This window comes from Vanellus vanellus (assembly GCF_965231255.1).
Source record: "Vanellus vanellus genome assembly, chromosome: 1".
Lineage (NCBI taxonomy): Eukaryota > Metazoa > Chordata > Aves > Charadriiformes > Charadriidae > Vanellus > Vanellus vanellus.
Genome location: NC_138905.1, coordinates 71,433,081 through 71,452,216, shown reverse-complemented (window position 1 = coordinate 71,452,216; position 19,136 = coordinate 71,433,081). Strand labels below are relative to the sequence as shown.

At 40.6% G+C, this 19,136-nt stretch overlaps 1 protein-coding gene across 2 annotated transcripts in view; it reads right to left on the bottom strand.

Moving 5' to 3' along the window:
- The window catches only part of DERA (deoxyribose-phosphate aldolase), a 56,802-nt gene that overhangs the window by 13,398 nt on the left and 24,268 nt on the right, over nt 1-19,136 (bottom strand). Inside the window, exons 6-7 of one of the 2 annotated variants that reach the window (XR_014269823.1) lie at nt 18,308-18,436; nt 14,150-14,246 (exon numbers count right to left, since the gene is read on the bottom strand). Coding sequence is in view for 1 of the 2 variants with exons in the window: in XM_082492565.1 (XP_082348691.1) it covers nt 18,308-18,436 (129 nt within the window). In the remaining variant the exon portion in view is untranslated. The remainder of the gene's footprint in view (nt 1-14,149; nt 14,247-18,307; nt 18,437-19,136) is intronic. The other variant, XM_082492565.1, reaches the window with a different exon arrangement.

Here is a 19,136-nt window from a genome sequence, read left to right as displayed (position 1 = left end):
TTGGTGTTGGATCAATACATCTAAGTCTCTCAAAATGTTGCCCACTACATGACATATTACAGACTGAGGCTAAAACCCTGACATATCTACCAGTAATCGCACTGCAATTTGGAAGAAAATAATAAATATGCATGACTGCTTAGAATCACAGCACTACATAGCATATTGCATACCATGTTTTAGCAGCCACATTTAGCTTTGTGCTTTTTAATGTTGATAGCAACTTTGAAACAAATATGTTAACATTAAAACTCAGGTATGTTTACGTATTGTCTATTAGCTTGTAACAAAATTACTCAAATTGAAGAAATAGCTGTTTAAAATCCATTTGGAAATACTCTGCACTGAACAAAACAAGTAGAAAATCAGTCTACTTTATCAAGAAGATGCTATGAATTTTAAAGATTTTTTTAAAAACCCATACATAATACAGCCAAAATCATGACACTTCAATGTCATTTTGAGTGTTTTTCAACACTTCATGATAAAAGCAGTTTAAGATTCTGTTCTGACTCTAACCCAGAGGAAGGCAGGATTGATTTTTGAGATTTAAAAGTCATGTCTTAATGCCACAGTCAGAATCTGTCCGGCATCCAGCCCCTTTGTCATGCAGAGGACAAACAGCCAGAATCAGCCCCTCTTCCACACTGTTCCCTACATGGAAAAAGGCAGCTGCTGCAGGTGGAGGCTTCAGCACTGGGGGATTTCCAGTATCAAAGCCATTTCCCAAGAGCACTTTGTGGCCAATGTCAAGCTTTTGGCTTTGCCTGAAAAGAAAAAAATATCAAAGGTTCCAGATCTCACCAGACTCATCTGTGATGTGGTTGTTTCCACCTGGCTTTTACAAATCAGGTAGAATAGTTTATTTAGGGGCTTGCATAGAGGGCTAAATATTCCACTTCCAGTAATCATGAGATTACTAGGAAAATGTTAGGCGCTTCTAGTTTAATTTTTAGCATGGTCTTCAATACAACCAACTTACAAACACGTAGATTCTATCGTGAACTTCCTGGGTGCAGGTGTTGGGCATTCTCCTGACAACAAATATCCAAAGGGTAACACTCTGGAAGGCCTTGCCTACACATAAGCCAGCACAGTAAAATGGCAAGCTATGGTTGTTTTCAAAACATACTGATCTTACTCACAGCTTCTGCTTCCCAGAAGTTTTTACCCCTCCAAGTGTTTCCTTCTTCTTTCCCCACCTTGATAATTTGACATGTGGCAAAACTGCAAAAGCCCAGGTGTGTAGGCTGCAATGTGGGTGAGAACTTCCAGGTACTGACAGATGTTTCCACCACTGTCAGTAGCGTTGTTTTAAAAGGTTCCTAGCTCTTCAGGTAGCCTGAATACCAAAAAGCCTGCATCCCCTTCAATCAAAAAAAAAAAAAACAACCAACCAAAACCGCTGACTGTGCAGCCACACTCCAAGCAGGAGGCGCCCCTCTGCTGGGGGTCAGGGAAAGACATACTTCTGGTTTTTTAAGAAATCTTTTTTTCCCCCATTGCGTTATTAACGATGTTTACATGGCAAAACTAACAATTTTATTTCAAAGGGATGCTTTATGAAGGCATGTGGCTGATAAATTCAGTCAGACTTTTCTGGCATAACAATCTACTGAGCACTACTTTAAAAAATGAAGGAAATAAAAAAGACCCTTAAGCGCTGTCAGAAATAGGCAGCTACTCATAAAAAGGTATTTAATATGCTGGGGTATTGTTTCTCCACCTCCATTTGTCAACAGCCTGTGTGCTAATTCAGTCACGTACTGCAATCATGGTGAGCATCTCAAACCAAGAGCACCAACAATCTGATTAAACAACTGCCTGAGTTTTGGTTAAAAATAATTGAAATTGATATAGAAATGCACATTTAGTTAGTCCACTGGCAAAATGAAGATGATATTTCAATCTTCAAATCTATGGTTTTACATTTTTGAAAACCCATGCTAAATATATATTATCATTTTGTACTTTGGCATTTCACTCTTTTTACTGAAATACTGTGAATGGATGAAATTGAGTATCAAACTCTCTTTGTGTTATATGTATATATATCCTCATAGGTATTTAGCGACAAGTTATTAAATGTCACCGTTCATTGAGATGGTACATTTTATGTCTTTCTTAAACTAAAAAAAAAAAAAAATATCTAAAGTTTGCAGCTTTGCAGGGCAATATTTCAGAGCTTCGCTTTGGTATCAATGGTTTCTTCAGCCACACTGACACGTTCAGAAATAGAAGTGGTCAAGCAAAACATTACCTGTGTTTTACCGAGTTGTCACTTGCCAAACTGCAGTGGTAGTAATGGTTTCACCATCACACCAGGAAGCATGACCGCCTGGTCTACACCTTTCCTTCTGTAATCCTCAGCTTCTGACATAAATAGCAAAAAGTTGCAGTACTGTGTCTATTTGAGCTCGGTCCTAAGCATGCTCTGTTTAGGTCATACGGAGCATAACAGTAAGCAAAGTTACCCAAGGCTGCACCCCAAAGAAACAGATATTTCATGTGAACACACAGACCCTAGCCCGATAAAAGTAAAGCCTTGCAAGATCCACACTTTTAACTATGACTTCTAACAATATCTAAATGGGTATTAATATTTTCTGTAGCGACTCCAATTATTCAGTGTCAGGAGTGGGATCATAAGACATACATAATCTGAAAGAAAACCATGAACGTTTAAACATGATCTTTGGGTTTTTTAATAGCAGTCACTTTTAATTAAGTAAATCTTGATCACGCCATGAGTCTAAAAATCAGGAAGTTTAAAAACCTCTCACTTGGCTCTTCCCACCCCCATCCCAATAGAGATGCACACATTTCAATAAAGCAGCTGTTTTTCACAGATAATGAATCACAGCGGCAGTCACAGGGATTTAGGTGTTCAGCATTTCTCTACGTCAGATTACATACACAGGTATCTAATAATTATTTACATGGGAAAACACAGGCCTGAAGGTGAGTACAGCAGTGTTGCATAGCCCTTATCTACCACCTAAGCACAGTATTCACTTTGCTAGCCATCTTCTGTAGAGTGCTCTAAGGCCCCTAGACATGAGCCTCCATTTAATTACCTATCTTTTCAAACTTACAGTGATCAAAATGACTTAGTTAAACAAAATGGCTACTAGTAACAGGAGACTGTTGTTAACCAGCAAGCTAAGGTGGGCGTATATGCGTAGAGTTCAGAAGAAAAAGATGCTGCTGCACGCAGTTTGCTTCTCCAATGTGAATTTATAAAGGGAGTGAAAGTGCAATATCAAGTGAATTAGCAAGAATAAAAGGATTGAAAACCCGGGAACCAATGAAGTCAAAGAGAAATGGAAAATGGTTTCAGCCCCCAAAAGATAAAATTATTTAACAACTTATTAAAACAGTTCATCATCGTAATTAAAATCCAAGTGCCTAGAAAAAAAGTGGCACAAGAAAGGTAATTATTTATGAGGAGACTTTAAAAAGCCATTTACTGTGAATTTGGGAGAGAATCAGCCTGAAAAAGTTGGTAGTAAAAATAAATTGTTTGTTTATTCATAAAATTTATTTTGGTCTAGCATACCACTAAGAATCTCCAACATCTGCTCAGGGCAGCTGTAAGTAACATTAGGAACACTCAGCCAATTTATATCTTTCCTTTTTAATAAAAAAATAAACAGGTCTTTTTAAATTATTCACTAGTAAATTAACATAAAAATCAGTGCTGTAGCAACTCACATTTTGTGGAAAGGCATCTGCAATCTTTGTATGAACATGATGATCTAAACCTTTCTACGTTTCACTGACCACTTTACTCTTTATGTGATGTCCCACCTAATTTAGCAAATGAAAACGTAGAAAACCTACAAGCCGTACCAGAGTCACAGCCGTGAATAATAGAGAATGCATCGCTGGTACCTCAAATGCCATATTAGTTGCCTTCTTCCAACTTGAACAGATTCTGTTCTTACCTTCCTTTTGTCTTCGCCATTTAAAAATTCCACTCAAATCATCTCAGCTCCTTTCTTGCTTCCGTCTTTCATGATCCAGACATTAGACAATAACCTCAACTGGCAGAACCCTTCTCTGAATTATTTCTGAGTAACAAAATGCACTGGTGTTAGTAATTAATAATTATTTGTTCTCATCTGCAGCATTTTGATACACAGATTGCAAAGTGCTCAGAACGTTCCTGTGTTTCTCTCCAAAATGGTGTCCTTAAGACAGTAAAACAGGCACAGAAATTCTTCAAACCTAAAGGCTTCTCTTTACCCCTCACTTACACTTTTTTTTTTTTTTACTTAATCTCTTGAACATTTCAGCAGGAAAATATATTCTTTTCTTCCTAGGTTTCTTTCCTGCCTTCTGTTCTTACTTCCTAATACAAGCAAGTCCCTGCAAACGAGCTCACCAAGAAGTTGTTCGAAAGCAGAGAGTAGCTCTGTTTCCGTTACTAGGATTTTTTTGTTTTACTTCTAAGCAACAAACCAGCATTTCTGCATTACACTCTGGAGACAGTTAGTTTAAAGCTAACTGAGCTGTAATTCTAACCCAGGCGCTGGAAATCACATCGCTACAATAGCACAGGGTCCATCCAGCTGAAGTTCCCGGAGGAGCCTGCCTCGAAGCTGCAGCTGGCAACCAAGCAAACTGCTGTGAAGCTAAATTTGCTTACAACCAGAGAAGCTGCAAACACAGTACCTGATTACAACATAAAAGTAACCAGTTAGCTATCAACAGCACGTATATGCTACCTTGTTATCAGAGCACCACCTGAAAATGCTACCCCTCCTCTTACTGGGGACCAGAAGCCATGAGAAACGTGGCATCCCCTTCCATCACACCCCACCAAGCTGCTTTCTCATCCTGGAGCTTGGGTTCCTTTCAAAGCTCCATTTACGTGTAAGGCTTTGTGTTTCCCTTGAGCTCTCTACATGTCCATTTTCCATGACCAGTGGGAAGAAGGCTTTTGAAGATATACGACTCATAATTCTGTATGGCATAATCTAAGTTTAACGTGCTGCACAGAATGTGGACCATTGTCATCTGTTTCCTTTTTGGTCCATTAGAGATGGATTAACAAATCTTTGTGATAAACTACAAGACTTCACCTCTACAACATTTGGGATAGGCTGGTAAATCGGCCATTCGATTGGCAGTGTAACTGCAAAAGTGATGGAAGGAAGACTTTTTGCTTAAGAAAAAGTCCTGCCATCATCAAGGAAGAAGTTTTTCTACTTCTTAGATTTAGGGAGAACTCAACTTGAGAAATCAGCTGCAGTTGTACACTGCAAGGAAATCATTTTATAGCACAAACGCTAGAGGGGAAGAAACATCAAGAGTGCAAATGACAATCAGACGTCAGGTCCCTGTTGACTTGCCAAGAACGCTATGGACTTTGCTGTCATCTCTTTGTCTTTGGAAAAATCCTCTCAAAAGCAGGACTATTACAGGCAGCTCTGGGAAAGCTATTGTCTCCAGTAACTATAAAGTAAGCACAGTCAGAAAGTAGTAGCTGTCTTTTCCGAGAGATGCAGAAAGTAATTTCAGAAAAGGAATTTAAAAATACATAAATCAGGAACGTTTACCAGGGGTTGACATTCCAAAGTAAAGTATTGAAGAAGGGAATATCTTCCATTCTTTTCAACATCTTCCATACACGGTTTGCACTTTAGCAATACAAATCAAAGGAGCACAGAAAGCCTGGGAGACAAGCTCCGAGTCACCCAGGTACCTACCAAGGAAGTTCAAGTCCTTTGTGCAACTCGCCAAAAATACCGCGAGCAACCACAGAGGAAAGATGGAAAAAGTCACGGAACTCTCCTTCCAAACACCATTGAAATGAGCACATTGCTGAAGAATATTGCTCTCTCCTGTGGTCACATTCTGATAAAAATATTTTCCTTTGAGAAAAGCCTGACGAAGTCTATTAAGAAGACCTCTTAAATTCCAGTTAAAAACTTCCATTTATAAGGAAGGGAAAATGTTAAACACGAGCTTAAATGTTTGCACTTGAATAGGCAGTCCTGCTTAGCTCTGAGGAATGCGTTTGTAGCATCACGCAACCCGGCAGTCAGCTTGGGTATTGAGCTTGTTTCTCTGCACTTGATGATGCAACACTTTGAAATACAGTGTCAGTACCGTTAGGACGTGATCCGTCAAAAGTTAGTGATGTTTTTAGATTGAGCTCAGTGTGTTTTCACATCCAGTTTATTGGTAAGGAAACCATCCATAACCTCCTTATGGCAAAATTCTTGTTTCATATGACTAATTTTTGCCCCACTTTCATGTCTCAATATGTATTTCACCTACGTTTGTGTCCATCTCTTGTTATGCTTCTTTATTTTCCACTGGATTCCTGTTCCTTATGATTAAATGGGTCTATTCAAATGAGCGTCTATAGCATTTTAAAATAACCTATTGACGTTCAAGGTCACATATTCCTAGTCTATTTTTCCATTCAACACCCTTCTCTTTAGAAGTCTAATTTCATGTTTCTGCTGTCACGAAGATATACCTTCAAATTAGACAGGCACGATCACTAGGCCTTGCCACCTTAAAAAGCAATAAAAAAAAAATCCCAGGACCTACAACCCTAAAATCATGCTTAGTTTATTTCCACATCTATATTAAGTTTCTGTTAAGGGGCTGGATTTTCTAACTGGTGCTCCTACTTGCAATCTCTTAAAAGATACTTTAATATTTCATAAGCCAATTTTGTAAAATTGATAGATACAGTAAATTAAATATTTATTTCTATTTTTCACTGGTTTAGTAGAATTTAACACCTGCTGCTAACACAATAAAAAAACAACCTGAAATATCAGAGAAATAAATAGTACCCTGTACATCTATTGATTTTACATAATATTTCCATGTTTTAAAATTGCATTCTCTCAAACCATTACCTTCAATACTGGAGCTTCACAGATGCGAAGTTTTCTGCCAGGAAGCCGTGTTATTTTGATGGCATGTTTGACTAGAACTATTCACTGTGCAACGATTTCTGAGTCCGAGGCGATATGAAACTTCAGAAGTTTTAACTGAAATTCTAACAAATTATTTAACATAGAAACAAGGTTTCATTCATGGGGAAAATTAACGCAACAAGGGTGCTTTCTCACCTCTCTGCATCAGTTGTTATAAATTGAAAGTATACCATTTAGATATTCCTTAATTAACATGCTTTGCAAAGATCTTGAATATCAGCAAAAGAAAAATGCTATTCAGGCATTTAAGATAGTTTGTTAATAGAGGGTTGACCCCTCTCAACAGTATGTTATACTGTCAGTACCTGCCTACTCACTGTAACCTACTATTTCACTATCAAAGGTTGACGCATAAAGAATAGCCACTTTCTTACAGGTCAAGAAGCAGACACCTGCAGATCAGGGTTCAAACCCTCCTCTGTGATCCAGTGACAAGTCCTGGGATTTCTGGGGAGTTATCGCACCCCTGCTCCTCCACCCAGCATTTCTTGTAGGGGCATACTGCTCATTCCATTTTGCTCAGCGCAGGGAGAACACCAAAGCACAGCAAAACAGGCTTACGGGAGGCACAGCAAAACTCCTTCATTTAAAAGAACATTTTGAGTAAAGTGCTATGAACACAGCTGAAGGGAGATGACCTCCCTGCTGCTACGGGCAAGGCCGGTCAATCACGTCGTGAACGATGCCATCAGCCTGGAGTACCACGGCGAGCTGTGCCTGCCTCCACCTCCACTGTCACTCCCAGGGTTATCTGCACCAGTGCATCAGAGTCAGCAGCTCCCACCAGAAAATTTCCAGACTTTCTCTTGCTCCGTTTCCCAATTTCAATCGTGACCAAGGGTATTCCATCTTCACGCACAGACATGGAAAATTTCCGCCTTCTAATGAGAGGAACATATTTCTGCTTATATCTTAATTTACTAGACCTCACAGAGGTCCTATAAAATGTGCAATGTTAATTTTACACATGGAAAAACCGAGAAGCTAACAGAGCTGTCAAAGGTAATGATAAGTTAGGCGTCATTCTGCTACCTCAAATAATTCTACCTATCTTCTGGCTTCCTGACTTAACCTGGTATTATTTTGGTGAGCAGTGCTTGGAAATAGCACTGTTTCTATTAGCAAATTGGGATGGTGGAGGGGAAAGTGAAGCGATGTTGTGGATAACACAAAAATCAAACAAACAGGTACAGACCTGACAAATGTCATCTGTTTTACACTGGTATGTCTTCTTTGACTTCAGCAGAGGGTGTATATTGCTATGTTCTCATTACAGTAGAATACTGTTAATAGAAAAGACCCTTCCCAAAATCAGCAAACTGAGTTGCCAGGCATCCTGGTATGACAAATATAAATGGCCCCAGACAACTGTCTCCCATCAGATATGGCTGTATAGGCTAGTGCACAGTTCAGTATGCCCATAAATAAATGCATAACAAAACGTGGCATCGCACGCACGTCTGGGTTTCTAGCTTAACAAACTGCAAACAAATGAGGTTTTACCGTACACATTCTAACTCTGTTCTCTCTTCGCAGACTCTCTGTATTTTTTTCTTCCCCCAACATCTCTGTTTCTCTTGCGTATTACTTCTGTCCTCTACTTATCCATATAGGGTTCTGTTGCTCTTTTGACTCTACTGAAAAGACTTTTCATTAGAGCCTGCCCTAGTGTTTCTCAACCACTTCTCACTCCTTCACTTCATGTTCCCTATACATACATTATTGAGTTCCAGACAGATTTTTAAGTCTCATTTTGCATTCCTTCAAGGTCTGCTTTACTCAAGCCCAACATTCTTTTTGTGTTACTGCTCTTTGTATGGACTCTCGTCAGTAATTCAAACCTGAGGATATTGTGATTGCATTGTTAGAACTTTTCAACTCCAAGCTTATCTATCACGCCTACATTATTTCTAGTGATTAGCTGCAGGATCACTGTTAAGCTTGTAGGCAATTACATCATTTAAGGGAGCAGCCTTGTACTGCCTCACTGAACATGCAGCAATCCGCATTTTTATACTACTGGCTTTTTTATTCCCCCTCATTGTGTACCAGAATAAATGAAGTCACTTGTTCCTGTAGAAACCTCTTTTAGACCTATGGGATTTAAAGACCACCCATCTTTTGATCTAACTCCTAATTCAAAAACTTTTTTAGTCCATCATACCATCCAAAATTTTGAGACAGACTGTGTCATCTGTTGACCTGCTCTCAACATGAGCCAGCAGTGTGCGATCGCAGCCCAGAAGGCCAACCGTATCCTTGGCTGCATCAAAAGAAGTCTGGCTAGCAGGTCAAAGGAGGTGATTCTGCCCCTCTACTCCACTCTCGTGAGACCCCACCTGCAGTACTGCATCCAGCTCTGGAGTCCCCAACATAAGAAGGACATGGACCTGCTCGAGTGCGTCCAGAGGAGAGCCATGAGGATGATCCGAGGGCTGGAGCACCTCTCCGATGAGGAGAGGCTGAAAGAATTGGGGCTGTTCAGCCTGGAGAAGAGAAGGCTCTGGGGAGATCGTATTGCGGCCTTCCAGTACCTAAAGGGGGCCTACAGGAGAGCTGGGGAAGGACTTTTTACTAGGGCATGTAGCAATAGGACGAGGGGGAATGGCTTTAAACTAGAAGGCGGCAGGTTCAGATTGAACATTAGGAAGAAGTTTTTCACTTTGAGGGTGGTGAGGCACTGGCACAGGTTGTCCAGAGAGGTTGTTGAGGCCCCATCCGTGGAGGTGTTCAAGGCCAGGCTGGACGTGGCCTTGGGCAACCTGATCTAGTGGGAGGTGTCCCTGCCTATGGCAGGGGGGTTGGAACTCGATGATCTTCCAGGTCCTTTCCAACCTAAACCATTCTATGATTCTATGTTTTATGCTTGTTTCTTGCGCTAAACTTTCAGTGATGTTAAGCAGAGCTCTGAACATGCAGAACAACTGCAGACTATGCAGAATGCAGGACATCTGCTGCAGCAAACAGACAGGAAAGTTATCAACTACTAATATAATTCCATAGCGTTAATTACTGTCCTGATGAGCCTCTTACAGCAGCCAACTGCAACCACTTCTACATATTCAAGACAGTAAGCAAGGCTATGTTCCTAAAATGACATACAACACTGCATCTGCATGATGCAAAGTGCTGAAGTAGTACAAACTCTGCAAGTTCAAATTTATCTAAAAATTCTGAAGGAATGGGCAGATATTTGGACAAATGAGGTATTGTCTGCGTGCATGCAGACAGAAAAGAGCTGACATAAACATCGTTTTATGCGCTCTCAGTAAACTGACAGAAATTCAGAAATGTGCTCATGCCCACGCTAGATCTAATCTGTACTGCCAGAAGATCACAGCCAAAGAAAATTGGGACTATTCTCTACCATTATAGCTTCAATGTGAGGATGATGGTCCTCGTCTCCCAACGGCACAGATCTGCTCAACCCTGGACTAACATTGACAAAATTCCAGGACTTCATCTATGTAGCTCTTTAATTAATTTTAAAAAATCTCTTAAAAAAAAAAAAAAAACAACAAACAAAAAACTGGGGGGGAGGCAATAGCTCTAAAAGGTTTTAAAGCGCGTACAAGAAAATCAAGTTTGTTGACATGAGAAAGAAAAGACTATTTTGTAAAGAGAAACCGTGAGAGATAATTATTTCCCCCTTTCTCCTTTGGTTGCAAACTAAAAATGTACATATTTCTGCCCTCTCCGTCCTTCTGTAGCATCATCTGCACTGAAAGTAGGGAGAGAGGAGGGCGTAGACTTGGGCTTTCCCTCCACTTTCTGCTTCTCTCAAGCTTGTGACATCTCTGTGGGCAGAATCTTTTAAAATCTTCATAATATTGTATGTAGAGTACAACTGCTTTGCAGTTCCCTTTGGCACAAGGGAATCTCTCGTAGCCAAGTGATCATTCAGAGGTACGTGAGCGATTCACAGGTCTGCTGGGAAATAAGAGGAGAACCAGACTTGGGGATGTAGTGCCCTCTTCTCGCTAGTAACAGGTGATAGGACAAGTGGAAATGGCCTCAAGGTGAACCAGGGGAGGTTTAGGATGGATATTATGAAAAATTTCTTCACAGAAAGGCTTGTCAAGCACTGGAACAGGCTGCCTAGGGCAGTGGTGGAGTCGCTATCCCTGGAGGTATTTAAAAGACGTGTAGATGTGGTGCTGAGGGACATGGTTTAGTGGTGGACTTGGCAGCGTTAGGTTGATGGTTGGACTCGATGATCTTAAAGGTCCCTTCCAGCCTAGACAATTCTATGATTCTATGATTTGACAACACAGGTGGGAGAACACTCCCTCTGCACTGCACGTTGTTCTCTGAAGACAAGCGGTCAGATGCAAGAATATGTTGTGTTTCAACATCTACCTTCCTCTGCCAGTGAGCTGGAACAGCAAGCAATCCCCATCACACCTTGGACTCACCTTGACTCCTGCTTGGTTGGAAGCAGAGAGGAAACAGCTACCAGATTGTGACCAAGAAAGCCTTAGTCATCCGTCAGGCAATAAGTCCTCCTTCTACACATTCAGAAAAGTAAGGACTTACTAGCTTGTCCCCAAGCCCTAAGCTGGACCTCCAGTCCAGCGCTTAACATCATCTGTCACCCTGGAAAGCACTCAGAGACAGTTCACACCTGTAGAAAGAAGCTGCCGATTTTGACCCAGCTGCTTTTAGAAGATGACAGCCTCGCGTTGCCCCTGATTTCCGATGGACCTTTTACAGGGTAAAGTCTACCCTTGACAAATAAACTGTAAACCCAATACACTTGGTTCTATTTCAGATGCGTAAAATGAGGCACAAATTGAAATTGTTTTATGTGTTACCAAGGCTCCGCCCTTTGTTTGCCTTTCATCTGGAAATGCTCTGGGCTCTAATAACTGACTTAGTATCAAATTACAGCTGAAGCTGTAGACACATAATTTAATCAAACTTCTCTTTAAACATAATACAACTCACATGCTATTGAGGGGACCCTCAACTTTTGGTTTGAGCTTGGGATTTAAAGCCAGGAACTCACAACTGATCTCAGCTTGACTTTTGACTTGTCTGTTATTATCTTTGTCTCATACTTCACAGGGCGATTGAAAGATTTATTCTGCTTACATCAGTGTGTGCTCTGAAGACGTAAAGTGCCATCTCAGTGCCAAGTATTATTACTTATTCAGTAGTCTTGTTTCCTACATTCGTTGCATTTGCGCAAAGCGTGCCAGGCTTTTCAGTTAAATTTTGCTAGTTTGGTCTCCTTTCTTCTCTTCCATTTTTCATGAAACATTTGCTCGGTAGAAGTTTTGGATCACAGTGGTCCACATCCAGCAGTAGGAAAGTCATCCCTTGCACCTAGACAGCTGCTAGAGTGTTTACAGCCATACTACCTAACCCTGCTCAAAACAAGTACTTGCAAGATAGTGCTCAAAACAACAACAGCTATTGGTACCTTAGGATTCGTCTTCCCATTATTCACAGTAAAAATGAATTCGCACCAGTATTAATGACAATATGACCTTATTTAGAGCTGAGGTAAAAGCTTTGCATAGCCAGGTATTATCCTGCGATGTTCCAAACCACATTTCTTGGACTCTCTCTTCTTAGAATTATTAAACTGCCATATCTTTCCTTAATTCAGGACTAGGCTTTTGTGCAGTGAGATGTTCCGGTCTTCAAGATTTTTGAGGAAACCTCTTCATGCAGTACTTCCGTGTCCTGAGTTTTCTTTGCGATAACCTTGTGGCACTGGTCTCTGCTTTTAGAGACAAAGACCGGATACTACAGCCCTCAGCCAGTTTCTCTCTGGATCCAGCACAATGCCAGCCTGTTTGTGCCTTTAAGTTTTGGTAAGGTTTTCTGTGACAATGCCAAGTGTGTATTAACTGGAACCACCCCTGTAAAGCAGGCTGAAGCCTTAAGGACTGATAGTGGACTCTCCTAAGAACTGCAAGACACAGCTTTTCTTCACTGTTTGGCTATATTATTTCTGTTCACTTCAGAATGAACAGTATCAAAGCATCTAAAAAGATTTCTGCTCACACGTTTAATGTGTTTTAATTTGCTTCTTCTAGACTATCAGCATCAAAGACCTTATTGCCTCAGCCATCTTCTGCTACTTTTTTCAGGGTTTTGTGTGATACAGACTTTAGAAGTTAGTTTGTATTAGCACTAATTCCCTTTCTAAATTAAATTTTTACATTAGTCCGTATCTCAACTTACAATTTATTTGACTAACTGCTTAATGACCTATGAAAAAATTGTTTTAAACCCATACATTTAGTAGAGCTGCAGAAAGAACATACATCACTCCTTCCTGATCTTCCCACAAGTACTTTAGGTATATATAATGAAAACATATCTTTCACATGTCACTGGTATGTTTCCCTTAGCTTCCCAAAGAGTGACATAAAAGGAGCTGTACTATCAAGACCAGCTTTCACAGTCAAAATGACACAGATTAAGTTTTCATTTTTAAAGTAAAGTACATTTACTTAATCACTTCATCCACCTCTCCCCCAGTCTGCATATCTTAATTAATATGAATTGTCACGCAGAACAATAAAGATTTTGTAATTAGGTAATATGGTTAAAGTGTGATTTCCCAAAATAGAAACCTTATATATGACTGAAATATGCAACTAAGTCATTCACACATTTACTGAAGCATTCTTTTCCCACTACAAGTTCATAATTTTTCCCTTCCTTGTCTGGCTTCCTTGGCAGTTTCTGATGCTTGTGTCAAAAAAATGTTAAAAAGTGTCCTACTTCTCATAAAAGAACTGTGTACAAGACCTGGTTTTTTTAAAGACACCATGATAAAGAAACACAGAATAGTTCCCACTGGTATGGAGGAGTCAGGCATTCCCATTTGTGTTCCATAGGACTGTTTATTCAAAGATGCTACGAAGACACAGATTTGAGCATCTCCTGTATACTCACACAAGTATACACCAGACAGTGAAAACCACGAATTAGTTTGCTCTACTGGAAGCTGTCTGGTACAGTCAAAGATGCAGTCAGTTTCCCTTGAGAAGCTCATGTACTCAAAGCATCATCAAGACTTCAAGAAGCTCAAGAAATAGCAGTGGACATTATAAACCAATGACCAAAAATTCCCTGATTCAACGCTGAGATTTTCTCTTGGTCAGCTCTCTGAAAACAACGTGCTTCTTTGGTAGCAACACAGAGCCACTGATGTGCAATCCTACCTGCCATTATGTCCTCCTTAGCACTGCAACGATTATTCTTGCCAGGTGAGTCACTGTCCCAAGAGGGCTGTCAGCCTCTTTCACTCAGAAATAGCTTCTAAAATATTCCAGAAGAATTTATCGCATGTCAGTCAAGTCTGTAAAGGTACGGTTAAAAGAATTTAAGAGAACTGGGTGCCTGCTCTCACTCTGGTGCCTTTGTCCTTATGTACCGTGCTAGAGAAGGAAGAAAAAGTAGTCACGGTACTTTGCAGATATGATTTCAGACACAGGAGGAGCCAAGAGCCACTGCTCAAATAGAGGCAAATCATTTTCACGCTTCATTGTGAAGCAACACTTTTTCCCAAGTTCTTTCAGGTGCAAGCATTAACATCTTGTACACAGGCATGTTGTGCAAAGCACCGTTTCTACAAGTGGCCTCCACCTGTAGTGCACTGCTGGGATCTGCACATTTGAGTGGGCTCAGCTGCGCTTACTGGTGTGCAGCGAACAGCTTCCACTGAGTCCTGCATGGGCTGTGATTGAGAGTACAGATGTTTGCCTACAGAATCGGCCTGTGTAATCTGCTTTGAACATGAAAGTGCATGGGCACACCACCCCAGCCTGGGCACGGTCTTTAGCGTTCTTTTAAGATCCCAGTCAATGAGGAGGTGCACATTTTTTGGCCTTTTACCATCCCTTTTCAAGTCAGTGATGTGTGCAGCTGGCCTCACATCCAGTGGCTGAGCCCCCACCTGCTAGCTGAATCAAACTAAATGTAACATGCTGTGGTTCCCAGCATACACTAATAATTCCTCAAGCTACAAGGAAGATTGCATACAAATTTTGGAAAGTTATTTGGGAGAGGAGATATCTGAGTTGTACTCCCTGTTCAGTTAATTGCTTTGGGCAAAGCAGAGCAACTTTATTGGGACTGAGATCCTTACCAGCAATTACACTGTAAAATTGACCTTTGTGTGGAAGAACCTCAGTCAGAGAGACCAAGTCCCAGATAGCCCAGGCAAGATTTTAACCACGGAGCTACTGATAAATCAGCATTGTGTTACCCTCTCAGATTTCCAAGTCTCACAAATGAAACACATGGGAAATACATATATTTTATATACCCGTTGCAACACATCTAGCAGCTTCAGGACCTAGGTGAATGTGTGCACGCTTAGCAACGTAAACATCGTTACGAGGGAGTGTGATTCTGCCCCTCTACTCTACTCTGGTGAGACCTCACCTGGAGTACTGCATCCAGCTCTGGAGCCCCCAACATAGGAAAGACATGGAGCTGTTGGACTGGGTCCAGAGAAGGGCCACGAAGATGATCAGAGGGCTGAAGCACCTCTCCTATGAGAACAGGCTGAGAGAGTTGGGGTTGTTCAGCATGGGGAAGAGAAGGCTCCAGGGAGACCATATGGTGGCCTTCCAGTACCTAAAGGAGGCCTACAGGAGAGCTGGGGAAGGACTTTTTACAAGGGTATGTAGTGATAGGATGAGAGGGAATGGCTTCAAACTGGAAGAAGGTAGATTTAGATTAGATATCAAGAAGAAATTTTTCACTGTGAGGGCCGTAAGGCACCGGAAGAGGTTGCCCAGAGAAGTTGTGGAAGCTCCGTCCCTGGAGGTGTTCAAGGCCAGGTTGGATGGGGCTTTGAGGAACCTGGTCTAGTGGCAGGTGTCCCTACGTATGGCAGGGGCGTTGGAACTCAATGATCTTCAAGGTGCCTTCCAACCTAAACCATTCTATGACTCTATGACCTGTAAGTCTAGGATTTTGTGCTCCCTACACGGTAGGCTTATATTATGCATAGTGAAGAGAAAATAGTTTAAATACTGCACACCACGTCCTCCATTGCACTGATACAATCACATGCAAGGCAAGGCTGTAAACCAGATTATTGAGGCTGCGACCACTTAAAAAAAACACATTGCCAATCAACCACAATAAACACACAGCATACTAGTTAACCCTTTTCTGAAGTAATTTCAAACTGTATTACTTTGAAAACTCAGCTTACAGTGCATCATGATGAGCACTTCTAACAGCATAGCTGAAGAAGTAGCAAATTATGGTGTAAAGGACAGGAGAAACTGGCCAGAGGCAGCAAAAACTTCTAAAGCCAGTTTTGCAGTTGAATCCATGGTACTGTGTAACCAATTTCCCCATATAAAACTAATTACTAGGGTCAAATTTATCAGAGTTCTTGCCTTTTTATCTTCAGATAAAAGTTGCCAAGGCCTGCCATATCCACAAGATCATCTGCTTTTTTTATTTCTTTCTTTTAAATCGTGGCACTGGTTGAAAAAAAAATATGGATACTAAAGTTAGAATTTAAAACTGCTGTGCCAAATTACTTTCTCCCCCAAATGCTAGAAATATACAAATCAAACAAAATTCAACTGGAATTTAAGGTTCTCAGCAGTTCTGACAAGTCAGAGTCTGAAAATCTGTCCCTCAATACATGTACATAGGGCACCAAAAAATTCTTATTTTTACACCTACCCACAAAGAGAAAGCAAGAGACCGAAATAAGGAAATTACTGCATATATTGAGATGGATATGTATCTTATAAAATGAGTAACTATGCAAGGAAAATCATTAACAATGGAGCCATCTGCTGTATTTAAAAAAAACTACACCAGCAAAAAAATCTGAAAATGTTAAAATGCTTTACAACCTGAATTTTTCACTACTCCATGTTACAAAAAGTGATCATAATGATTAGCACATCAGTTTAAATGACAGGAAATGTGTATTTCCTACACCTTTTCTAATTAAAAGCAATATTTACTGACATAATACTGATCCTCTGTATCTAGTGATACTAATTGGCATTGTAGCTGAGCATGTAAGAAGCCTAAAATGCTTCCCGTTCCATTTGCAGGAGATAAGCACAGTGTTGTGTAAGGAGACAGTGAGGTCAGCAGCAAGTTGAATATTGATTTAAATACTGACAAAGACACTTGGATGATTTTTTCTTGCTCTAAAACAAGAAGAAATTCTAGGTCTGAAGAGCTTACAGTAGAAAAAAAAAAAAAATCAACACAAAACTGAGGGAAAGTTCAGAAGACAGATTAACCCAAGTGGTTCTTACTCTATCTTTACACTTCTATCAATAGACTTGAAAAGTCCTCTTTCAAGCACAGCAGAAGAAGCAGGATGTCTAGAACAGAGTTCAAAGAACATAGCCTTATCAGACAATTCCCAGTTTTGCATCTTAAAGATGGCATTAAAACACAGCCCTAAAATCCTGGTTAAACTAGGGAACATTGTACCAGCGCAGCCCCAAAGCAGCAGAGAGAATAGAGAATATACTGCTGTAAATCTGGGCTCAAATGGGTGCTTTGCTACATTCAGTCTGCAGTGGCTGTAGCTATGCAAAAAAGTAATACCTACAAACTATACATAGCCCCTAAAAACTCTATCCTGCTCATGGGAATGTGTATCTTAGCTGAAAGGTTCTGAATAAAAGACAGACAGACTCCTAAACATCAGGTCAGATGTAATCGAGTTTTCAAAGACAGGGAAGACTGAAGACCTTTTGAAGCGTCAATTAATTGTTGGTAGTGAGTACCACTGCTTTTGAGTGTCCCAATTAAAACCAGTTATAACCGAGCCCCCATCCCAGCTCCGGCTGGAGCGCGCAGCATTCTTCCCCTCGCCGCATTTCCAGCACAGTTCATTTCCCGAACTGTTCATTTCACACTCTCATAGAGGAAGTTGGAAGAAGTGATCACAGACCAGAAACGAGAGCTGTCAGCACAAATCTTCATGGGAAAGATCCCCCTTCATTTAAAACAAGCTTATGAGCCACCTACCTACACCACATGTGTAGCTCACCACAACTGCCTGGATAATACACGTATCTGCCCTAAATGTATACGTCCTTATTAAATATACCAAAGATCAGATGTTTGACAACAAATATTTGTTCCTACACATTTTGTCATTTAGAAGTTTTAAGTGTTATTTAACATTTCATGCAGTTTTTGTAGGTTATGCAAAACAAGTGATACTTCATTACTACACCTGCAACTTCAGTAATTGCTGCATAATAGTTTTTGCCTACTATCGGCAAAACTAAACTTTCGCGACTTGAATTTTTTAAGCTTCATAAATAATATAGCAAAAACATTCTTAGCTTCAAAAGAAAACCACATATATTTACCTGCCATCATAGCTATCATACTGGCTTTGTAGACATTAGCGAGGGACCCCAGTTCACCTGTTGCCAAGATTGTTTTCATATGAGCTTCTCCACAGGCCTCGCGGCACTGACGGATCTCCTCGTAGAGACCTGGGGATAAAAGCACGTGAAAATGATCAAAGTTGCCTGAGAGACGTTTTCAAGTATGGCTGTAATTTCCACTTCTGGATTAATTTCCAATCTTATAATTAGTCATAGCACTCAAGAACTTAAGTTTTCTAAGTTCAATAAATTACATGACTGGAGGTAATTAACAATGCCACACAGTTTCAGACTTAACTTAATAGCTATTAATGTCGGTTCTCTCAAAACTAAGAATGTGCACAGTATGCTAAACACTCATGAATACATCAGGAGTAAAAAATGCTATGATAGTCAAGATTGATTTTAAGACAGCTTTTTCAGCAATAAGTATGGTAGTAAATTGAATCAGTACTCAGGGACAGTTATGTTTTCCTGTCCACATCGTATCAGCACTCTCCCTGTCCCCTTCAGCCCCATTTGCCAAAGGGCTCAGCCTGAAGGACACCAAAGGTGTGAACAAGTTGTCAAATTACAGACCTTAGTGCCACCTGAGATGTCTTGGCATATCCCTCTGGGCTTCCAGCTGCCACTCCCAGAGGCTCCATGTCTCCCTTCGGTCTCCTGCCGTACACCCTGGTACCACGTGACTGTCTTGGGAATTCTGATATGGAGCTCGATGCCTGTGTTTAGGCATCTGAATCCCACTTTACGCTTCTTGAAAATAAGAATTTGCTGAAACCATGCAGCCAAAACAATGCGGTCTGCT